The sequence below is a fragment of the Micrasema longulum genome, unplaced genomic scaffold (assembly GCF_059751315.1).
Source record: "Micrasema longulum isolate JH-2025_06_02 unplaced genomic scaffold, ASM5975131v1 h1tg001102l, whole genome shotgun sequence".
NCBI classification, from domain to species: domain Eukaryota; kingdom Metazoa; phylum Arthropoda; class Insecta; order Trichoptera; family Brachycentridae; genus Micrasema; species Micrasema longulum.
This window is the reverse complement of record NW_028278290.1, coordinates 68,745-93,496: the sequence shown is the minus strand read 5'-3', so window position 1 is coordinate 93,496 and position 24,752 is coordinate 68,745. Positions and strand designations below refer to the sequence as shown.

At 34.5% G+C, this 24,752-nt stretch overlaps 1 protein-coding gene across 1 annotated transcript in view; it reads right to left on the bottom strand.

The window, feature by feature from the left end:
- Window positions 1–24,752, bottom strand: part of cyst (rho guanine nucleotide exchange factor 18 cysts) — a 96,802-nt gene that overhangs the window by 5,000 nt on the left and 67,050 nt on the right. Inside the window, exons 12-24 of the mRNA XM_088233428.1 lie at window positions 20,542–20,598; window positions 17,746–17,986; window positions 15,731–15,941; window positions 14,490–14,743; window positions 14,019–14,173; window positions 13,461–13,593; window positions 11,598–11,755; window positions 10,759–10,871; window positions 5,543–5,724; window positions 4,570–4,726; window positions 4,136–4,388; window positions 3,350–3,446; window positions 2,331–2,529 (exon numbers count right to left, since the gene is read on the bottom strand). Coding sequence (XP_088089554.1) covers window positions 2,331–2,529; window positions 3,350–3,446; window positions 4,136–4,388; window positions 4,570–4,726; window positions 5,543–5,724; window positions 10,759–10,871; window positions 11,598–11,755; window positions 13,461–13,593; window positions 14,019–14,173; window positions 14,490–14,743; window positions 15,731–15,941; window positions 17,746–17,986; window positions 20,542–20,598 — 2,210 coding nt within the window. The remainder of the gene's footprint in view (window positions 1–2,330; window positions 2,530–3,349; window positions 3,447–4,135; window positions 4,389–4,569; window positions 4,727–5,542; window positions 5,725–10,758; window positions 10,872–11,597; window positions 11,756–13,460; window positions 13,594–14,018; window positions 14,174–14,489; window positions 14,744–15,730; window positions 15,942–17,745; window positions 17,987–20,541; window positions 20,599–24,752) is intronic.

Here is a 24,752-nt window from a genome sequence, read left to right as displayed (position 1 = left end):
CTCTCTCTTCAATCCGTGCCTCATGTCTGAGGATGGTGATTACGCCTGACTCCAGGCATGGCTCGTCTGTGGACAGTCTCCCTCCATCTGGAACGGTCTTGTGCTCTTCTATAGGCATTTGTCAGTGATGATTCTGATAATTCAGTGACTGTGCCGCTCCATCTTGTCGGTTGACGTCCACGCGATCTTGTCCCTTCGAAACTTCCCAGGAGAATAGTTTTCTCCAAACTATCCCCTGGAGTTCCCCCTGGAAATATGCCCAAACAACTGCAGGATTCTTTTCTCACACATGGATGTTAGTCTTTCTCCTATGTCCAGTTCCCGGAGTATAGATGCATTTGTACGTCTGGCGGTCCACGGAATCTGCAGCATTCGCCGCCAACACCACATTTCGAAAGCTTCAATTTTTTTCTTTTCAGATTCTCTCAGTGTCCAACACTCCACACCGTACATGAACACTGAGAAAACTGAGGCCTCCGCCAGTCTCTTTTTGGTGTTAATGGTTATACTGCGATTCTTCCAAATCCTCACCAGCTGACTCATAGCACTTTTGGCAATACCTATACGTCGCCGTATTTCACCATCACACCCACCGCCATCGCTGATGAGAGAACCTAGATCCTCTTTCTAAGTTGCGCAGTAAGGATAATGGCGGTACTTTATTAGCTCGATCAATGATCATAAGCTTAGTTTTGCTCATATTCATTGAGAGTCCCAGGTCTGAACTAGCAGCCTCTATTCGGTCAATTAGTTCTTTCATTTCAATCTCCGACGATGCAACAAGTGTGGTTTCATCAGCATATCTCAGGTTGGATAACTTCCTTCCTCCAATTGTGAACTTACTTGTCTAGCCGTTAAGTGCCTTTCGAATGATATATTCACCATATATATTAAACAAGACTGGAGACAAAATACAACCCTGTCTAACGCCTTTTCGAACTGGGAAGTTATCTGATAATTCATTGTAAAAATTCACAATTGCTGAGCTTTTATTGTAAAGTGATTTTATCAGGCAATACAGTGTGCTGGTACCCCCATCTCATATACTCCAATGCTGCTAGAGTTTAACAATCAAAATCAAATACCTATAGCACGTTACTAAATTTGAAAAAAAAACTAGTAATAAAAATAAGCGTGGGTATGTCTTTTAAAATTTTGATAAAATTGCGAAGTTATTCAATATTAGGTAGGTACATACGTGCTTAATGCCAAAACGCAGGGTAGTAAGGGAACTAATGACTAACCGGAGTGAAACAAGAGTAGATACGATGATCGATGATACAAATACTCTGCTCGCTGCTCCCTTTATCTTACTTCATCCACGAGGCACCATAAAAATCAGACTAGTGAGTCATCATCGTTTATGGTCAAAACATTCCCCCAAGGTTACATAATGACGTCCGGCTAGCATGATTTATCATTTGAGGCTCTTTTACTTAGAGCCTAACTGATTATGATGTACTCCAACCTTACGTACATTAAAACAAAGATGTTTTGTTAAAGAAGTAATTTGATGGGTTGAAGATGTCGTGTGCAATGAACGTGCGATGCGAAAAATTGCATTTCGGACAAGGGGATTGCTTTTTTTTAAATGATGATATGTTTTTATGTTAAGGCTTTTTGTTCAACGCACTGTATTGTAAACGTGTGGAGTAAGATTTTTTTATTTAATACATTTTCAAGAAACTGACGAAAAATTTAATGCTCTAATTTTTACTGCGCGAAAGGAATCATTTTTAATGTCCAATTTCCCAGAGTACTTAAGTAACTTTTTTTTTTTACATAAAATGATACTATTACCACCATCAACTGGAGAAAAAAGAAACCTTTTTCATAAATAAGGAAAAAAATACTTTTACTTTTACTATTTGAAAATACTGAATAAAATCAATTAAATTCTTACAAGGGTCATTCAATGTTTGAGAAATAGCTGGCCCGTTGCGTATTCTTTTTCAAAACAACATGTTCACAGTAACCTGGTCTGCACCCAAAAGTGTTGGAAATAAACCACACAAAGTAAAAAGTACGACAGTCATAAAAGTACTTGTAAATTTATTTAAAATCAAAATATTGTTTGAAATCCTTTTGCATGAATTTAATTCAGAGCTAGCTTAAACAGTTAGTGGAAAATAAATAGAGTTTTAAGCTAACGAACCTAAAACACTTAATCAAGACGCAACTTTGCCATTTTTAAGACTGCAACAAATTTACATTTGACTTGCAAACGTCATTTCTTCTATCACTTTTCCATCTGGTGCAGGACTTTTTTCCAATAAAATCTATCACTTCCTAACTACATACTCTGTCAGGACTTCCTGAGAGTAACTTACCAGAGGGGTCTGCCAACAGCCCCTTGGCGGCCAGAGCCTCCAGCCGCCGGTACAGGCGCTCTCGTTGCTGCTCCACGTCCTCTTGTTGCGAGGCCAGGGTCCTCTGCAGCAGCGCCAGCTGTTCTCCCTTCTCCGACAGGGCCCGAGACTCCTGCTCGTGCCGGACGGCCCAGGCAGACTTTTCCTCTGACAGTTTGTCCTGTAGAACAGACATAAATGCATTCAAGTAGGCTGTGGAGTGTGAATATTATTCTGTCTCAACCCACGCTTATAGTAGGGCCAATTTAATAGGTCACATTTGACATTTGTCGGTTTTAGCTTCATAGTGAGGTAACCTGCTTAAAAACATCGATTAAAGTGAATGAATCGATTCGAACTTCAAACATAATATATGTGAATTGAATTCAGATGCTATGAAAAAGTACTTATAGGTACTGTAATTTTATTTTAAAAATCATAAGTCGAATCCATGTCCCATTATTCTTATCTATCGTAAATTTAAGGAACAAAATAAGATATGTACATAATTTGACAAAACTATCAACATTCGATTTTTCTGGGTAACATCCCTAGTGTTTAAAAAGAAAAAGGGTTCACTGATGCAACATTGTAACGACGTTTAGAACAGAAAAAGTTTATTATGTTTAGAATGGTTTATTAGTGAAAGTAAATCATAAAATTACCTTTTTTTGTCATTATTACAATAAATATGTAATCGTAATTGAAAAAAGTTAAGCAATTGTGCAGTTCTAAATTCAAAAAAATAACTAATATTTTACTACCGCCCTTACAAGGTTGTGTTGTTGAATTTTGATGAAGTGTCAAATGTGACCTATTAAATTGGCCCTACTATAGTTAGCTTTAGTGTTAGAAGGATTACGATGACAATCTACCGAGCAAATATGCTCAAATATATTTGCTACTATGTATCAATTCGATCCTATAATTAAAATTATGTATCGATATACTATTGTTCAAACTTTTATTCTAGTGTAATATTTTATTTTTATATACCATACCTGTAAATTTCTTAATTCCTCTAACTGTTGGTTGTGTTTATAGAAGGGTTTGCTCGCTTCTCCGCCCAATTTACACGCAGATAGTTGTGCCTCCAAGCTGTAAACAGAAATAAACATTCGTAAACATTTCAGTCAGACACAAACCATATTACGTGATTCGTACAATTTTAATTGTCATTATAATATTTCGTGATTTTAACCAAATCCTGTCTAACTTTTTAGACTGCGTAAATACCACACTGTCACATGCGCACAGATTCTGTTCTTGGTAAAATGGTCAATTAAATAAAAAAAATTCAGAAGAATTTAAGTGTATCAAAAGAAAAGCAAAATCTTGATGAAAGGGCTTTAAATAAATGTCAACACTAGCTGTGAATGGTTTTAAACAAAGTGGGCGCGCGTAACTGGAAATTGTTGCCAATTGCAAAGGTTACAGTTTTGGCCAATATACACATTTTCACAGCAACCACAACATAAGTCGGTCGCAAGTAGAAAGCGAGTGACCTTTATTCATATCTTATTTCCCAACAGATTTATTTATTTTATTTGTTTATTCTTTTACAATTTTTGTATTGGGACTTGAATAAGTGCTCGCTGGTATTTCATAAAAATTTATGATTCATTTTTTTTAAATAGTAAAGAACATGTCATTGAAAGTATTATTAACCACGAGCAACTACTTTCTCCCATCTTCCTGGCAGCGTACGAATACCATCTCGAAAGAATGACTCATCTTTTGAGGTTATGGACCTGGCAGATGACAAGTCGGTATATAATCCCCCTCACCTGTGTATGGTGGTCAGCTGTTGCCAGACAACGGCCATGAGCGAGTGGACGTAGTGCGACAGGCGGAAGGCGGCCAGCTGCTGGTCGGGGGCGCCCTCTAGCGGCGGCGCGGGCGGCGGGGGCGGCGCGGCGAGCCCCAGGTGCTGCAGCAGCCGCACCCGCAGCGCCTCCTCATCCAACGCGTGGACTCCGACCACCTCCGCCGGCTCCACCATGCTCACGGTGTCCAGCTGCTCTGGCTTTTTGGGGTTGGCTGGAAATACACATCAATTAATCTCAAAGTACAAATTAATAAACCAATCATCGGCATTAGTTTGCGTGGCACTTACAAGGCTCAAACTGACAAACAGGTGTTCATCCACATTCCACAGATAACAGTGGTGCTCGTGGAGTCTTGCACGCATAAGGACTACATTTTAAAAATATAAATTTACCTTTCCCATGCTGGTTATCAAAACCGCCGAAGGTTTCGGCTCTTCGGGGAAGTGTTGGAGACACATATGCACTACTCTGTCGCTCTCCCGCAGAGCTGATACTCCGACTTAGGTTTGTTCCTGAAGCATACAGGGTACTCGCCAGGACTGACACCTCCTGCAGACAAAGATTTAGAATCAACTCTTACATGGCTCATCAAATAACAGGGTGGGAAGTAAAGCTCTGTTAAAAAAGGGCACCTTTCGAGGCATAGAAAACAGCCTTAATTTTTTCAACCCCAAAGATTACCTGAGTATGGGTTCAAGTTTTAAACAGGTAACTCTTGTGTTTTTATTTGTAAAAATAATATCACATACTTCCTTTGGATCCTAAAAATATCATTAGTTCAGTGGTTAAAAAAAAAAATTGTTGATATTTATTTTATTTTATTTTTAGAATCATTTGAAGTAACAATGATAGTATGCCTCGGTATGTTGTTTAACTTTTTGACAGCATCAACGTATAAGTGATTTGTCCCTTGTTTTGAAGAATTTGCAGTTAGTAAAAGCTGAATCATTTTGCCTTGTTCAACTATCAAATCCTTTAATTGATTTACTTCTCCACTAAGCGCTATAATGCGATCATTTAAATGTAATATCATTTCTGAATTTGCACGAGTCATAATTACAGTATTGTATTTGCTTGATTTGTAGTAGGTAGAGTTGTACTTTTTGGTCACACAAAGAATAAACTGATTTGAATTACACTTGCCAAACACAAGAGCCAGACTCTTTTTTGGCAAGTTCAACCTTAAGTGTTCTATTTTTTTACTGTATATATTGTTTTTTTTTATGCTAATAAAGGTTTTTTTTTAATTAAAAAATCTGATCTGAATCCTTAAAACATCATCGTACCATAAGACTCATCAGTTAATCTTAAGAAGATAAGCGGGGAGAGGTGTGGAGGTTACAAGCTAAATTTCACAGCACTTGCCTTTATCGCTTGACAGACATGAGTCCACACTCCGTGGGCATCCTGGGACTCGCTGACAAGCCTCGTGTAGTCCAGGGGGACTAGGGGTGGGGAGAGGCCCGAGGCCGCCAGGAGCCGCATCTGCAGGGCCATTTTCTCCTCCAGCAAAAGGGCATACTCCAAGTCCTTGTCACGTAGGAGACCTACAATCGTTGAATAGTCAGATAAGTGCGAAATCAAGAAGAGAATGCTTTTTAGTTTATTTCAATGACAATTTTTTTTTGCAGCACATCAGGCCCAAGGAGACCCAATTACAATGGTGAATTACAACACAGACTACCCTGGCTTGAGAAAAATCACATAAAAATTTTATGATTTTTTAAAAAAAAATTTAAAGGAACAACCCGCTAAGCCTCTACTTTGAGGCTTGTCAGCGGGTGGGATAGAGGGGATATGGAAGGAGGTAACGAAAAATACACTACAACACCCAGACCAATTGAGAAAAAAATCTTTCTTGGATTTTTTTTTTGCAACTGGCGGGAATCGAACCCGCGACGCCAGTTTCACAGTTGCCCGTCTAACCAACTGCGCCACGGCGCCTGTATTTTTTTTTTTTGATAGTGACACAGTTAATTGTTTTGATACAAATTACCAATCAAACTTCTTGGTTTAATTTTACATGTTTTTTTTATTGACCAAGAAGCGCTTTCTTACGCCAGTCTAGTCAGGGGATCATTGTATTAAAAAAATATATATATAATTAAATTCTTGCCGGTTCTCATATGCCAATAATAAATGTGCCTTTCAATAAATGGCGCATCGAGTGCAAAAAAAATTACATTCCTCTCAAGGAAAATCAATTGCTTCCATTTAAGAATCGAGACTCGAAGTTTTGAGAGTCTTGAGACATTTTTAATATTGAGACTTTCGAGATGCAAGCATTTTCAATTTCAAGACCGACAGTGCGACTTTGAATGTTCTCTAGTGGGTAGAGAACGCATTTCTAGCACGTAATTTACCTGCTGGTTGCTAGCTGATTTCTCCCTTAACTAGTTGATGATTTAAGAACATTTTTCTGTTATGTTATTTTAGTTAGGCTATTGTGATCAAGGGGTGTTTAATGATATAGGTAGAGTTGGTTGATATATTTTGTACTGTGGGAGGTTTCAGCTCTTTTACTTCACAAAAGTCAACAGATGGAAGAGTTGAGGAAAAGTGGATGTTCAAACATGGGCAGAATGGTGAATGTTACACAGTGTGTAAAGTGGCCACTTAAACCAGCCAATGACAGGTCATAAGCCCTGTAAATGCCTAGACTTCCATATTCCCTTCTCAAAAATGTTTTCCCTCTCTGTTGAAATAAAATTAGATATATTTTGTATTTATTTCAATAAAAAGTATAATAATATTGGTAGGTATGCTATAATGTGATTCATTTACTACATTCAATATTTTTTATATCGTTAGAATCAAATAGTCTCAAAGAGTCGAAATTTTAAGACTTGGTCTTCGAGTCTCAGTGCCGAAACTCAAATTCGTGTCAAGACTGGAAGCCCTAATTACTATGCAGTTGTCGAAATTTCAACCAATTTCAGTGTGTTTTGACTGCGTGAGTGACCACTTAAAACCAGCCAAAGACACCTCATAAGCCCTGTACCTAAATGCCTAGACTTCCATGTTCCCTTTTCAAAAAATTTTCCCGCTTTGTTGGAGTAAATTTCAATCTAAATAAAACTTAGGAGCGAAATTCAGCATTGTCTACAAACATTTCGACATGCTACAGTTTAACAAAAAAAAACGGCTAACGACAGGTCATAAACCCTGTTAGCGTGTAGACTTAATCTTCTTTCTCTGTTGAAATGTCTATGAATATTTATAAACTTTCTAGAGGGTTGAATCCTGCAGTTGTCAGCAAAAATTTGGACAAACTCTAATTACAAATAGTATTCATAAAATAAAAGATGTGAACTTGAGACTTTAAAAACTTTTGGGTCAATATTTTTTTTTAACTGCAAATTTAATTTTAATCGGCACAATTTAACAGTATCGAGTTTAATAATCAATAAACTGAATTAATTTATCTTAATTTTAAAATGATATACTTAGCATGCAAAAGACAGAATAAGAAAATGATTTCTCAAACAATATATTTGGTAAAAATAATAGTTGTAATCATGCCATGCCTATATGTGATTTTTTTGTTTTCACTAATTAAGTTATAAAAATTTACTAAATGTACACGAAAAAAATATCTTAGGAATTTAATTGGCTGATGAAACTGGAAAGGAGGCCATGATCAATGGAAGTCCCCCCTTGACTTTTAACATGCAAAATTGTGATCAACTTAGTCAGATAAAAAAAATAGTTTTGTTGGTTGGAATCAGTTTTGGAAAAATTTAAAAATTTAAATTCATCCCATATCTTGTCAGTCTTATCCCCAAAAGTGGTTTTGCACTTGTCCAAATTTATTGTTTTAAATGATTTAATTTTTTAACTAAAAAATATTAATCACTATATTATGGCACAAATCATCCTTGTAAGGATGGGTGGCCTTACCTTAAAAAAAGAAAAACAAAAAATTGAAAATAAAATAATAATAAATAATAATTAAACATTACATATACCTAATATACAAATATTCACATTAAACAAAGTAGCTACACATTATATTTACTAAAACTCAAAAGTAACAAATAATGTTTTCTATACCATGCACATTGACAAAACAATGATGGAAAGAATTTAAAGAAATTTGTGTAACTACAGTAAAAGAAATAAAAAAAGTAATCCAAGTTTTTAAAGAGACAAAATTATATTTTACGAAATTTTGAAAGATAAGATATCTCTTTGATTTAACTCTCCCTTCCCGGTGATGTGTAGCTAGTAAACATTGCATCTAATAACTTTCATATCCCCGTAAATATAATATATTCATTTGTTACCTATTTACGTATCGATTAAAATAATTTATCATTAGATAATAAATACTTATTGGGCACAGAAATTTGTCAGAAATTGGAAATAAATCGCCTAGACCATCAAAAGCTTACCAATGTGTCGCATTGTCGCGGTAATAAAGTAAAAGAGTACCGAATATACGATTGTTTCGAACACTCCAGATGCTATAGATATACTTGCCAGCGAGAGAGATAATTTCATACGTGACGCAGGCAAGCCTGTACCACTGCTACAAAACACCATGGGCTCTTGGAGCTCCGCTAAGGGTGGTCCGTTTGCTCGTGCTGGAGCGTTAGAAAAATGGTTTTTCATGTTTGTAGCTAATTAGGCTTTTTTAATAATTGAAAATATTATCACTTTTAACATCAAATATGGTTAATTAAAGCAATTGCCTATTAATGATCCATTTTTCCGATTTTAAATCTGTGATTTTTGTATGTGTTTTGACTACACAGCCCTGGAATGCGCAGATTTGTTTATCATAGCAAGGGAAGCAATAAGAGTGCATTGATGCCGCACAAGAGCAGCACAAAATCATTATTCCTTTGCGGGAAAAAATAATTTTAATAAATCAATTTCTGAAATAATAAGTTTGAAAAACAAAAAAACTATTTGAAATATTTATCTAAAGATTACAAAAAATATGAACTAATTTGCTTTACTAATACCTAAATTATCTAATTAAAATGACATTTAGGGGGATTTGCCTTCCCTGGTCTGATCCGGCAAGATTACACACATATTAAAAAAAACAGTTAACTTTCTCATTATTTTTTAAAAATTTAGAATCAGGCAATGCAATATAAAATAAATACACATAGATCTGAAACTATTCATTTACTTAGGGGTGTAGCATTTTACCTTCTAGCTCCGAATTAGTTTTCTGATCTTCTTAAAGTGGAAAACACAACATACATTAGAACTTACCTCCATATGTTATACAGCAAAAGGTTATGAATTTAAAAATACAAACAGATAATCTATCGACAGTAGAGTATTAGAATAGAATAGTACAAAGAAAATGCTATAGCGAAAACATAAATTAAAATCTGAAATAACTTTTGATTGAATCAATCGATGAAAAGATGAATTGTTTATTCAGTAAGTGGTTAACTTGTGGAAATCCATATGAAGTGTAATCATTAACACGTTTGCGGTTATGCCGTCAAAATCGTGTCTCTCACTTAGGAAACGATGGCTACAACAACCTAAGAGAAACTGAAGTAGGAGATATTGTGTCCCTACAAAAAACTGTCAGCAACGAAAGTGTCTCAGTATGTTAGTTGAACCAGATTTACTTCAAACGATCAACTACGGTCCTATCGGAAGTGAAACTGGAACCTCTTTTTACGTTTCGAAACAACACCGTAAAAAAAATATATTTACTAAAAAGATTTTAACAATGCGTTATGGTCATATTAATTATACAATTCTTTATTGGAATGCTGTACAACACTCTTTTACTTACTTAGTACGATAGTGAATACCCTTTGTTACGATTCTTCAAAGTATTTTGATGTCATGTTATATTAGGGGAAAAAATTAAGGTCCTATAGATGATAAACAATTCAATTTTTTTTAAATCCCAAATTGAGTTTTATACAAGCAAACCTACCCAGCATTGTTTCTTTTATACATATATATATATATTTACATGGTTATTTTTTTACAAGGTGCTGTGTGCAATGTATTCCCCGTGTAAAGAGGTTCCAGTGTATTCCAAAAAAATAATAAAGTTGTGAAATGTGTCCATATGAGGGGATCCTATGAGGAAAAAGTGTCCGCGGACATGTTAAGCAAAAAAATCTAGTTTTTTTAGTTGCATTTTGTATTCTTAACCTTTTTTAACAGTTGTTGCACACAGGAGTTTGATAACGCCCATGTACGGCAAAACATCTGTCATAAAAAGTTTAAAATATAAAATAAAACCAAAAAGTGTTTTTTTATCCAATAAAAAGAGATTTAATATTATTAATAATTGCATTAAATTTCTATCAAAGATATTAATTTGTAACCAAAATTCTGAAAGGCCACAGTAAAAATAATTGAAAAAATATGAATGGCAAAAGTATTATATCATGTTGAAAAGAGCCATTTTATTTTTTTAAATCACATACTGAATTCAACAATATTTGCTTACTATTTAGTTAATACTGTCTGAATTAACAGAACAATTAGTAAACTATAGAAAAGTGAGTAGAGAAAACATGATGGATCTAGAATGATATTGAAACTGGAAGATTAAATAAATTAATAATACGAATATAAATTGAAGTTACCTGTAATGTGGCGGATATTTTCTTGCTTGGCTTCTAGAAGTCTCTGTTTCTCTTCAGCACTTAATGATGTGTTATTCTCATCATCCTCTTCAGGGCATATTTGAACAGCACCTCTATAAGAAAATGTGACAGCATGAAATCAACTTTCATTATGAATAAAAACCGATATCTCAGAGGTTATTGAACACTACAGAAATTGAACACTACGTCTTTCACATCCGACCCCAGAAATAACTCCCTGACAAACCGAATTAAAGAGGAATGGAGTAGCTTTTCGGAAAAGTGATTGGTGTTAAACAGTGTGTGAAGTGGCCAACAGCCAATGACAGGTCATAGGCCCTGTAAATGGCTAGACTTACATATTTCCTTCTAAATGTTCTACATCTCTGTTGTAATGTGTTAATCTCAATAACTCTCTAGAAGGTGAGATCCAGTCGTTGTCTATAAACATTTGGATAAACTGAAATTGTTTTTAATTGCCTTTTTTTAGGAATAACCCACTAAGATAATGTAGAGGCTTGTCAGCTGGTAGGAAAGAGAGAATATGAAAGGAAGTTATGAAAAATACACCCAACGCTCGGACCATTTTTTTTCTTGCAACTGGTGGGAATCGAACCCGCGATGCTAGTTTTACAGTTGGCCGTCTAACAAACTGCGCCACGGCACCTGTCAAAACAAACTAATCCAGAAGAAATATTCTATCTTCTCTGCCTACCCATACGGAGAAATGGCGTGATGGTTTGTTGTTGTTATTAACGATGAACAATTTTGAGCATGTCCAAATCTATAGGGAGTTCGTTAAAATGATACAATGAAAAAGAGGAGAAAAAAAAGTAAACCTAATAGCTTGTATCCACTGCGCCTTGTCCTTTGGTTTATGCACTTTGAGTTCAAACATTTCAGGGTCTGCCGGATTACTGGAGATGAGATAAATGCCCCTACTCTCGGCTCCGGCCTTTTCACGGACCAGGAGCTTTTGTAGAGACACGACACCCGTCTATAAAGAGAAATAGCAAGTTACAGAGAAGTCTTTACTTTAAATCACTGATCTTCATACGTACTAGAATACTGTTCCATAATTTAGGGCTCATCGGAGTCGAACCACATCATTGAAATAGAAATGGTTCAAAAGCGATATTTGCGCCCTATTATCTTTTCCTGTATCCATTATTATTCCATCATTAATTCTAGGAGGGATGCTGGATTACAACACCCTCGAATCTCGTTGTCATATATTTCTTGGAAAAACATTTCTATAAACTGACTTTTGTAAGTATATATAATCCGAATATACTGAAAGTGATCAGTTTGTACACTATACTAGACCAAGATTTCGTGCACTGTTTTACGCACTAAGAATTCACCATTTACAGTACTATTCGCATGCTGAATACGGCTTCTGCACATAATATTGACATATTTATCTGCACATATCGGCAGTTTGGCAGCTTTCTGCATTCTATTCATTAACTTGTCATTTGTAATGTTATTCTACCAAGCATTTACAGTCTACGTTATGTAAATGTGTTTAACAACCCGTAAAGTAATTCTAACTACAATTGTGAATAAATAAATACATATCAAAACATCCGAAAAAAAATTGTGCAGTTTTTAACTTTGTAATGAAGAATACATTTCTGAGTATGAAATTGAACCAGAATGGAGGACGAGACTCAATGATTACACTCAGGTAAAAATCCAGAAAAAGGATATTGAGTGGATATAGAACAGCATAAAATTGACATCTCAAGTTCTCTTCCCCTTCTTCTTGATGAGTTCTGCTGATTCGTCAGTTAACTTACCGTAAACTGGGAATCTATTGCAACTCTCTTATCATTGGTTGATTCGGAAAAACTAGTGACGTCATGCAAAGTAGTTCATATTTATTATTTTTTCCATACATTTTTAAGAAACTTCGAGGTACAATTAAATGCTCTTATTTTTACCGAGCATAACGATACATTTTTTACATCCAATTTCCCGTAAGGCTGAACTTCGTCATTTCATGTATTTGAGTGCCATTTAGTTAAATACACTGGAACCTGTTTTTACACAAGGAGTACATGGCACACAGTATCGTGTAAAAAGAGCATTCAAAAAAAGAGCAATGCTGGATATATTTTCTTGATAAAAATCATTTCGGGATACCAAAAAAACAAAATTGTATTCTACTTATCGTACCTTCATTTTTCCATCAAAATACTTTTTAAAAAAACATTAAAATATTATTCACTATCGCTATCATATATTAATTATACTGAATAGCATAATTTTATTACTATTACGCATTGTTAAATTAAGTTCAAAATTTTTGGACCGTGCTATTTCCGCGTAAAATGAGGTTCCAGTGAATTTTACATTTCTCTATTTATGACGCTAAAAAAAACAAACGTGACTTTATCTAGCCACTGTCATTTTTGAGATTTTTGGTTAATATGACGGCTTATGTTGTTTTACATTATAATTGGTTTAAACATAGCCATCTGCTTTACTTCTGCTAAGAAAACAGTTCAAAATCAATATAAACTCATATTGTTATACTGGTGACTCAAAGACAATTATTCAATTAGTCAATCAGTTTCACTTACAACTTAATTATTTGTTATTATTATTTTATTACACTTTAACTTACTGGAGTTTGTTTTTTAGTGTCACATTTATCTATTTATAGTGAACGTATGGTGTCTGTGGTTATTACAAACCTTATTGTCTGGAGTGAAGAAGGAATATTTGTTATTGTTATCCTGTAGGAAGAATAGGCAATCCGAGAGCACAATGACTAGCACCATCTGCATCTTGCTCCGACCCTGCATTAGTGTTGCGAGACCTTCAAACCTGCAAATATTCATTGGAAATTTAATAACACTCCAAAGACAGTCTTAAGAGAAATGAATTTCGTAAAAAATAATTAATATATTATTACAAAATCTATTTGAATGAATGTTTGAAGCACTAACATAGTGATTTTCCATACTATATGTAGAATCAATAACATAAATTTAATATGCTGACCGGTTTCAGAACACGAATGTTCCTTTGTTGAGGCTTAAAAATAAACTAACACTAAATATTTAAAATCTTACTAAATAATAAGCAGATATCTAAAATACATCGATGACCCTTATGTATACTGTCGAATCTGCATTTTGCGAGGTTTACAGAAGAGCAAAAGCCAAACTTAATATTTTTTTAAGAAACTATCAGATACTGTAATATTGCCAAACAAATTTTGTGAAAAATATAAGAAAGAGAGTAGATACCTTAAACTTCTGTTTCCTTGTAAAATGTCTGACTTCTTGAATTTGGATCCCCTGTGGGTAGTGTAAGATTTGGCATCTATTCTATGGTAAATTTCTAGTTTTCTATCCTCCTTTTCCTTCTCCGCAACTTGCCCATTTACTGACACCAGGATTTCCTAAAATCAACAAATTATTTATTACGTTATGACTAAAGTTATTAGTCGTCACATTACAGATCAGAAGTTTCATGACAGTAAGGGCTTTAAAAGAGTTTTACATTACCGCCATAAAGAGAGGTAGGGAAAGCCTGGTTAATATAAAGACGAGTTCTGGAACCAGGGCTTTATGCGAGTTCTAGATTACTACCTTGAAGAGAGCCAGGGCTTCATGCGAGCTCTTAATTATTATCTTAACAAGATCCAGGGCTATAAGCCAGCTGTAGTCAAATACCTCGATGAGAGTAAAGGCTATAAGTGAGATTTGAATCAATACCTTAACCAGAGCCAGGGCTTTATGCAAGTTCTCCTGCTCCTTGCGATCGTCGCGGGCGGCCTTGATAAGCGGCTCGATGAGCAGCGGATACTTGGTGAGGCGCTGTGCCACAAACAGCACGCACTCGGGAACGCCCTTCTTGCGCAGAAGAGGGTTGGTCTGGCAGCGCCGCACAAACTGCGGCAGGCGTGGTTCTCTCCCCGCACACTCCTTGTATACCTCCACTGCGTCGTGGTGGCGGCTACAAAACTCCCCTGGAAAAAACACACTGACGTATGCAAACATACTTTTTTGAAGAAAATTTTAGAGGTGATGTTTGTACTATATTGATCAGAGATTCAATGGTCCAAAATATTTAAGATATTTGGGGCTTGAGTCATGTATTTATGTAATTGAATTCCAGAGAAATGGATAAAGAAATCGGAATCTGCATGAGTCAATTAATGTGAATAGACAGTTATGAGAATTGTATTTAAGATAAAAATAAAAAGAAACAGTTTAACCAGAAAAGTGGGTTAAACAAATACATAATATATTGCTACGGAAGTAAAAACGACCATTTCGGATGTCCCACATCTCCCTCGAGTATCTTTTCTTAGGTCTTTATTTAAATTGTTATTTCAACGAGGCAGCTGACGGATTGGAGAGTCTGGGAGCTGATACAGCCCCAATAGGCCCAGAGCCCTACTGTGGGTTGCCCAAATGTGCTCTTCGTATTGAACTTAGGTCATGGCAGAGCATAACGCTTTGGCAAAAAAGAACCTGGTCAGCACCATGCGAAGGAAATACTAACGGAGTACTCGCAAAGGTTTGCTTTCGACCTAATGAAACATAGCCGAAACCAATTGAAGATTATCATTAGAGCCGATTTAATAAAAACTTTGCCAGAATGCAACATTATGAAACTTCTTGATGTAGGTTCTGCGGTGCAGATGATGAAACACTTATACACATTCTATATGAATGTGGAGATTTATATCACAAAAGAAGTCACATCTTCGGGGGGCCACTGGTTAAACTTGAAGATGTCAGAGCGCTCACTGATAGCTCGATACTTACTAAGATCTGGGCTTGGACGGGGAGATTTAGCAATATGAGAACTGAGTAGCCAGGCTTTGCCAGGAGATTATATAGTGCTTTTCTTACGCGATTGCGATTCAAAGTGCCAGTAGTTACACTAAAAAGGCCAAGTGCAGTCGCCACAGGACGTAATGTTGTTACTGTTTAGTGTCACAAAGTACCATAAGCATTCTTGAGCCTCTGGGCGGTCTGTCCTGAGAACTGCAGCAGTAGGATGTCGGCGATGGTGGGCACCACAGGACCCTCCCGCTGACGTGCCCTCAGCCGCGCTAGGAAGGACGAGTGCAGCCGCCACAGCTCTCCTAGTCGTGGAAACATGCGCTCTACTCCCGTGCCCAGACGGAAGTGTCTCTGCAGCCCGTCAGCAAACATCTAAGAAAGAAATAATATTTATAGGAACAAATTGAAAACAGCAAATTGTTTTATTTACTGTACAAGTTGGAGATAACAAAAGTGAAAAATATACGTAGTACATCCAGAAAGTTCGTTCTGATTATATTTCTTGCCATCGCAGCGCTGGGATAGTAGTTTTGCGTATGCGTGATACTAACCCTGACCGTTGTGTATGCTTCGTGGGGGTTGTTTGAAATGTCTGATAAAATTTAAAATCCCGCCGCTTGTGAGATAAGGTCTGTAAATTGTTTCCTTAATACCAGGGTGCCCACTTGGCCCCTCTTCTATTTAATCTGTTTGTTAATGATGCTGCTAATGTTTTTTCTTTTACAAAATTCTGGCTTTTTGCTGACGATAACAAGATACTTAAGCTAATTAAAAATATTGATGACTGTGTCAGACTCCAAGAAGACATAAATGCATTTCATACTTGGTGCAAAACTAATAACATGGAACTTAACATCGATAAATGCAAAATTATTTCATACCATAAATGTAAACATCCTTTTATTTTTGATTATAAACTTAATGGCCAAGTTCTTTCGATTGTCACCTCTATAAGAGATCTTGGAGTGATCCTAGATAATAAACTAACTTTTCTGGAACACTTTGATAATATAGTAAACAGATCCTTAAAAATTTTAGGCTTTATTAATAGAACTACGTCTGATTTCCAAAGTATGCTTACACTTAAAACACTTTATTGCTCTTTAGTTCGCCCTATTCTTGAATATGCATCTGTAATCTGGTCCCCTCATTATGCTGTTCATATCAAGCGCCTTGAATCAGTTCAACATCGTTTTATAAGAAAAATTGCATGGAAGATGGGATTGGAAAGAGGAGACTATTCATATTCTGATATGGAGAGGTTTTTAAGCATATCAAGTCTTGAAAAACGCAGATGCATTGCAGATATAATCTGCATGTATAAAATTATGAACTGTCTCATTGATGCCCCTGAAATTTTGCAAAAGATTCTTTTTAACGTTCCCACCCGTAGACTAAGAAATAATGAAATGCTTTTCCTCGGTCACTACAGGACCAATTATGGTGCACAGTCGCCTTTGCCCAGAATGATCAGGCGGGTGAACGATCATCAAGATCTTGATTATTATGGTGTAAGGATGTCTTTCTTTACAAATCAGCTAAAGAATCTGTATAGTTAGCCTATGCTTTTTACTTAATCTAAAAAATCTATCATCTGTCTTTGCTGCTTATTTCTGTTCCTTATATTTTTTTATTCCTTTGTAAAAATTTCTTTTAATTGTAATGTTTATAATGGACTTTGTCCGTAAATAAATAAATAAATAAATAAATACGGAGTCACATTAAACCTGAGAACATGTGATGATGTGCACGAAGATGAGCGAAGTGGATGTCCCCTTTTACGAAGAGGGAATACAACATATACATATATACAACAAAAAAATATAGTAACCCAAATCTATTCCCGAAAAAGTGAAATTATTTTCATGTGAGTTAATCAAATTATTTCTTAAGACACTTTTGTTTTATTATGTTGTATACCAGGGGCATGCGGTGAGGTTTCCAATTAGGGAAGCAGTCACTTGGTACTACTGTTACAATACACGGAAACTAAACCTGGATGTGTGTTAGAATTGGTTCCACAGATACTAAAGATCTCTATTTGCGCGCTTTCGCAGTCGACGCTTTGTCCACCCATGTTGATTACAATTCCGAGATAGGAGACTTTAAAAAACAATATATTTTCATTGTCTGGAATATATGCTATTCAATTATTAAGCAATGTTTCAAAGCCCACCTTTTGCATGACTCGGAGTGTAAGGCAATGATGTTTCTCCGTCATAATAAACTCGTAAATATGCTCTTGTCTCTTGACCTCCTTCTCCCGGAGTGACCTGGTGAGTTCCCGAGGTACTCCCGGAGACCAAGAGTCTGGTTCCTCTGCAGCGAGCCCGAGGCTCGGGTCAGCGCCGAGTTCGGACGCTGATAAGTTGGCTTCCGACCATTCTGACACAGCTGAATATGCGTCATCTGAAACACTGAAAAAAAATGGAGAAATCGCATTGTTTTCTCTTTAAAGTGTTGTGAGGACTGTACTACCCTGCTAAGCCAAAAAGTCATATGTGTTGAATTGCAAATTTTACAGGAGATCTGATTTCTTTTTTTAAATTTTAAATTATTTTTTATAAGAGAATATCTCATATTTGAGAAGCAGAAACGAATTGATGGCTTAGTAAATATGTGGGACAGTTGAATATCTATCAAAAAAGCAAAAAAAAAACTTAAGACAATTTTTTTTCACTCATAACTTTTTGGCTTCGCAGAGTAGTGTAGTTATCTCAATGTGTACAAAGTAATTAGAAAAAAGTATTTAGATTTTTGTCTGGTTTTGTAAAAAATATACTGGAACTTCGTTTTACACGGTTTTGAAATAACATGGTCCAAATATCAAATAAAAAAAAACATTAATTTAACAAAGTAAGTAATATAATGAGGAAGTTCAGTGCTATGGAAAATTGGATACGAAAAAAAATTCTAACAAGCGGTAAAAATTAGAGGCATTTAATTGTACGGCATAGTTTCTCAAAAATGTATAAAAACATTAATGAAAATAGGTTTGGATAAAGATGAACTAGTTTAAAACATCATAGGTTCTGGTCAACAGCTGTTTAGAATAGCCAATCAATTATGTGTTGTGATAGATTTCTGGTTTCTATTCCAAGCCATTTTAGTGTGTTTTCAAAAGTATGTTAAAAAAACCACTGAGCTTCCTCTTTTAAAACCGTTAATTGTTGAAATTTCAATTTCAATTTATTCATTTTATAAACGTTTACGTACATTACAAAAAAGTCCAATGCATACATAAAACGAAAAAATGAATACTAAAATTTAAATATACAAAAATGGTAAAATAAAAATACCCAGAAATTATAGAGAAAGAATGCTATCCTCGCTGAACTTTTTTTCACTAATATGAAAGATGTCAATATCCGAAGAGATACGGTTGAGTAAAGACATTGTTCTTCCTGGAATGCCTTACATCGCTTTTATACTTACTTGGCGTATAGTATGAGGAGCAACAGATTAAAAAGTATTAACTCCATATATATATATATGCCCAGTTGCATTCCACCGGCAACACTACTGACTAGTCCGACTCGTTAGCGTCTACGTCGCAAACCCCGGGCAATGGATCACACTCATAACGGTGTGATCACAGCAGATAGCGAGAGGATGAAAGGCGAGTTTCTGGCGCCTCCAAATCAGAACCAACCAGCTAAAACCACTCTGGTCATCTTTTCCCAGGAATCACTATGGCGAGTCCATCCAACAAGCAGTTGTCCCGCAGGACTGAGATGCTTTCGCTGTAGTGATCACCAACGTCGGGGGGGCCTGATAAGGCACCGCAAGAAGAAGATTCAAACTGTCAGTAGGGTCGCAGTGAGTCACATCTTGCTGGAGGGTGTGATTCTATAAAATGCTGCGAATGCCCAGTTACATTCCACCGGCAACACTACTGACTAGTCCAACTTGTTAGCGTCCACGTCGCGAACCCTGGGCAATGGATTCACACTCATAACGGTGTGATCACTGCAGATAACGAGAGGATGAAAGGCGAGTTTCTGGCGCCTCCAAACCAGAACTAACCAGCTAAGGGAAGGTAACCTCGACAGAAAAATCCACCAGAGAAGGCAATGGGAAACCACTCTGGTCATCTTTTCCCAGGAATCACTTTGGCGAGAGCATCCAATAATCAGTTGTCCTGGCTACGGAATATAAGAGTAGCGCAGGACCGAGATGCTTTCGCTGTAGTGATCGCCAACGTTGAGGGGACCTGACAAGGCACCGCAAGAATAATAAGATATCGAAATAATTTGGTTTTAAGAAAATTCTTCTTTTTTTTGTTCTTTCTATACGTATCCGAAGTATAGCGAATCAAAACGTATTTTAATATATTTATTTATAACACTTCAAAACATATTTATTTTCATCTTTCAGCCTTTATCTTAAAAGCGATATGCATGGAGTTAATACACTTCGATCTTTTTCTCTTCATATATTGTAGTTATAGCAAATAATCTTTTTAAGGTTTTTTAAAGTATTTTGATGCCATGTCATTTTTCTTTTGCAGGCGGGTTCCTCATGACTGGGGGTCGTGATTTCCAAAGGCTGAAACACGCACAAAATTTCTCCACGCATCTCTGTCTCCAGCAAGGTGCACAGCATCAGCAAGGGTAGATTGGCACCCCCCCATAACCAAATTGATCCATCACGTTGTATTTAAAAAAAAATTAAGGTACAATCAATTATAGTAAACAATTGATTTATTTTTAAATCGGCAATCGTTTTTCATACAAGGAAACCAATCCAGCATTGATCTTTTTAGTATATTTTTTTTACACGGTATTGTGTAGAACGTATCGCTCTTGTAAAAAGAGGTTTTAGAGTACTGATATTAAATTTAGAGCAAACATTTGTCAACCTTTATCGCCCCTAATTCCTGATTAACCCTGAGAATTGTTTCCTCTTTAGCTGAGTGGTTTCACACTTACAATATTCCACTGAGGTCAATCAATTTTGAAAACAAACTTACTTGTTTCCTTCTGGTTTATGATGGTCATCCTTTTCATCATTCACAAATTGTCCACCACTGAAAAATAATAACAGAAAAATAAGAAAACAAACAAAACAGAATTCACTCTAAAATAAAATTTATACCTAATGGTGTAAAATCGCCTGACCTTCTAATTTAAGGGTTTTTTGTTACAAATTTATTTAGTAAAAGTTATTTTTTTAGGAACAAATTACATTTCTCACACACATGAAACTAAAGAGATAATGACAGAATAACAATACTTGACATTGTCATTCCCAAATCACAGGTTTAAGCTAAACAGTTAAACGAGATATAATTTGATCATATCAAAATAAATATTTAATAAAAATGAACTGAAGTTAATTAATACGCTCTTGTTTATAAATCAATTGATTTTTAAAAATTTATTTAATTTTTACTGATTAAATTAGATGTGAACACATGAGTTTCCAGAACTTTTTCTGACACATGTTAAATGTTTTAATTTGTGTATCTTTGTATAATTATTCCAAATAAAAATTAAGATAGAATTTATTTATAATTTGGTATGGCCATTTTAATATAGCACCTTTAGGTGTTTCAAAAAGCATTTTTGGTTCAATGATTTCAAATAATAAATTATTTGAGTAATTTTATTATATATATTTAGAAATGTATGTAACTTTTGCCTACAGATTGTAAATTTTATCAAACAAATTACACATGATCTAATTTTACCTAATAAAACTCATCAAATATCAAGATTAACACATCAACAAAAATACAGTGAAATCAATATTTTATTTACACCCTATGGTGCATAAAGTTATATTTATGACAAAACAATAAGATACATACAATTGATATTTTAAAATATCAAAATGTTAGGGGGTTAAGAGTATAGTTTGTTACTTCTCGAAGATTTCACAATATTTTTATCTTTCAACACAATAACATTGATAAACAGTGTGAAGTTGAATAATGTGCGAATTAATGTTTTTTTGAATTCCTAGAGAAATGTACATATCACAAACTGCAGACGGATTACATTTAAGTCATTTGTGTAGTTAGAAAAACTTTTCACAGAAGAACATGCTTCTTATCTGAAGAACAATTGTTAGAAAATACTGAAGTGATGTGGCTAATGATTGAAAATATTTACTGGAGGATAATGCCAGGATAAAACAGACAAATTGCATTTGAAGTATAATTATTATCTCAAAAGAAATAGCCCTAAAAATGATCTAATTAAAATGTAGTTTCAGTTGTCCATTTCTGAATACAAGTTACATTATGCTGTTATATTTAACATATTCGCAGTTATGCTGGTAAAATCATAATTCTCATTTAGGAAATGAAGGCATTGGTAGTAAAAAGACAGCTATATCCTATTTGAAACTCAAGTAATTATATGGTAGGAGATATTACGTCCCTATAAACAAGTCAGCAATAAAAGTATTTTAGTGTGTTAGTCAAATAAGACTGACTTTAAACTATCAACTACAGTCCAATCGAAAATGAAATATTTTTTAAAATAAGAAAGTTATGAAATGTAGTAGATCCTATGAGAAAAAAAGTGTCGGCGAACAAATATGTAAGAGTGAATTGAAAGTTAAAGTGAATTGCTTTTAACAGTCAGGAATTATTTACTATGGAAGATGCAGTTAAAAAGAGAGAATCACAAAACATCTTGATGATAATCATCACTGGAAGCTTTATTGATTTCAATTCCACCTAAACTGCAAAAAAAGTGGTTAAAGGCTGGTATAATTTGCAAAACATGATTGTCTCTTCCACTACAGTATACTAATTTAAAAACTGCTTTAATTATTTCTTTAAGAAGTAAATAATAACGACTAAATCTGCACTCAATAAGAAAAAAAATTATACTAAACGAACAGATAACGTTTAAATAAATATACAATAGTTTCCAAAAACAAAGACATTGATTTTCAGAACACTTAAATTCCACTACGGTCAGTTGATTAACTCTCAAAAGACAATGCTAAAAAGTTCTTTAGCAAACGGCGCTGTAATGTCACGTTAAATTAAGCAAAAGACATGATATTTCAAATAAAAACTAATAGGGACACGTGCTGTTTGATAATCCATTTTCTATAATTTATAAAATTAATTCCACAATTTATTTTTTATAACTAAAAATACGATTTTATTATTTTAAAAATATAAGAGAGATATATCTAGTCTTGTATCCAAAGGACTTTTCTGAAAGAAGAATACTGTAGACAAAATGTGTACTTGATATAGGAACGATAGCTTGCCTAAAATTAAAAATGTAAAAATTGGAACCTAAAAAATGCGGAAAAAGTGACAAAAGTTTTTTTACTTGATTCCATATTATTCTACCATTAAATTGTCAAACTGAGTTGGTTAATTTTAAGATCGATATTAGGACAACTACTAAAATTTATATGCGGAAAAATGAAGCAGTGTGGGTATACTGAATTTGATAATTTCCTAATAAAAAGTAATTGAATGCATTTTAGTTTTAAAAAAATCAAATTTAGACAAAACGTCAGTATTTTTAAGTTAACCTTGGTTCATAGAAACTTACGACTTGTGATGTCAAAAAGTGTAAAAGATAAAACATGAAATTATCCTCCAATAATTGAAAATGAACTAGAGTACAGAGCGAAGGAGAATGATCTGTAGAGTCTATAACAACAAGTTCAATATTTATTCTATAACCAAATACATGTCAATGGAAAACGAAACCAAACAAAACATATTCAAAATTACTTTTTCAGTTCAGTCAATTTATTATAATAAAACTTAAACATTGTTAAGCATGTTGTCCAGTTTATGTAATAATTTTTATTTGTAGTATTCTTTAATAATACGCATGCTTCCACTTTCTATTATCTTGTATCCCAATTCAACACAGGGCTCTTGGCCTCATTGAGTTAGGGATACATTTTTTTTTGTAGATGTATCTTTATATTCCGTATTGTATGGGACTCGTTGCACATTATTCATTCAGTGAGTATCAATTAAATTTTAAAATAAAATGTTTTGTTTCAGAATGAGGTTTTGAAATTTAACATACTTTTAAAAAATACAATTTATAACATTTATTGACGTAAATTTTAACAAAAAGGTTTTGAAAGTAGGTATAAACTATTTTTTTTTTAATAATCACACTTCTCATCAAGCTCTTTCCTGTACCCTCTTCAATATAATTACAAGTTTTAATATTTTTTTTTAAACTTTAGCTCCCACACACACGCACCCTCTCCCTCATTCATTCCTACACGCAAATGCACCCTCTCCCTCATTCATCCACGCATACACACACATGAATACAAACGTCACACATATACAATTACGTAAACTCTTTTCTTATATATTATGTATTATTAGATTTACAGTGGATTTTTTTACTGGCTCTAGTATTGTCAATATATTTCTACTTATTTTTTTTATGTAATAGCTGTGAAAATCCCAAATAAAATAAAATATATCAATTTATATGAATAAATAAATTGTTACACATATACAGAACTGGATTTAATGGGATCAAGCACCTGTCACTTACTGAGAAGGGACGGGAATATACACATTTATAAATCTATATGAGCATATCATTGTCCTCTCCTTCGTAAACAAGTGTCTGGATCTTCGCGTCATCAGAAACTATAAAACTGCGCGTAACCATCAATAGATTTTTTGGCAGCGGATCTTAAAAGGTGTTCTGTTAATACATTACTTACGATTTTTTTTATCAACCAAAAATACCACTGGACTATCAAAAAAACTATCTTAAGTAAAAAATAGCAAAAATTAAAAATGAACGGCTCTTAGTCCCCATAACTAATTTAATTCAGTAAAACATTTTCGTAAAAAAAAAACAGGATATGCGGTATTGCATTATGTGTATAATAATAAAAATAATAATTATGGATAACTTATATAGCGCCATTTTCGTAATATAATACATCAAGGGCGCTTTACAAAGTGATTATATAAAGATATAAATTTAATTTTAACTTTTTAATTTAAGAAAAATAACGTACTTTTTCATATTACTTTTCCACCACATGCTAAGAATTTATTCAAATGATTTAGAGAACAAGTGGGTTTTAAGTTTCTTTCGAAATATCACTTCACTCTCACGGTTTCGCACCGACGAGGTCTAGTTCTGGACATAAAACTTCATTCTATAAGAACTTCTGCTAGCCATTATCAACTCTTTTTCTATAGTTGTAGTT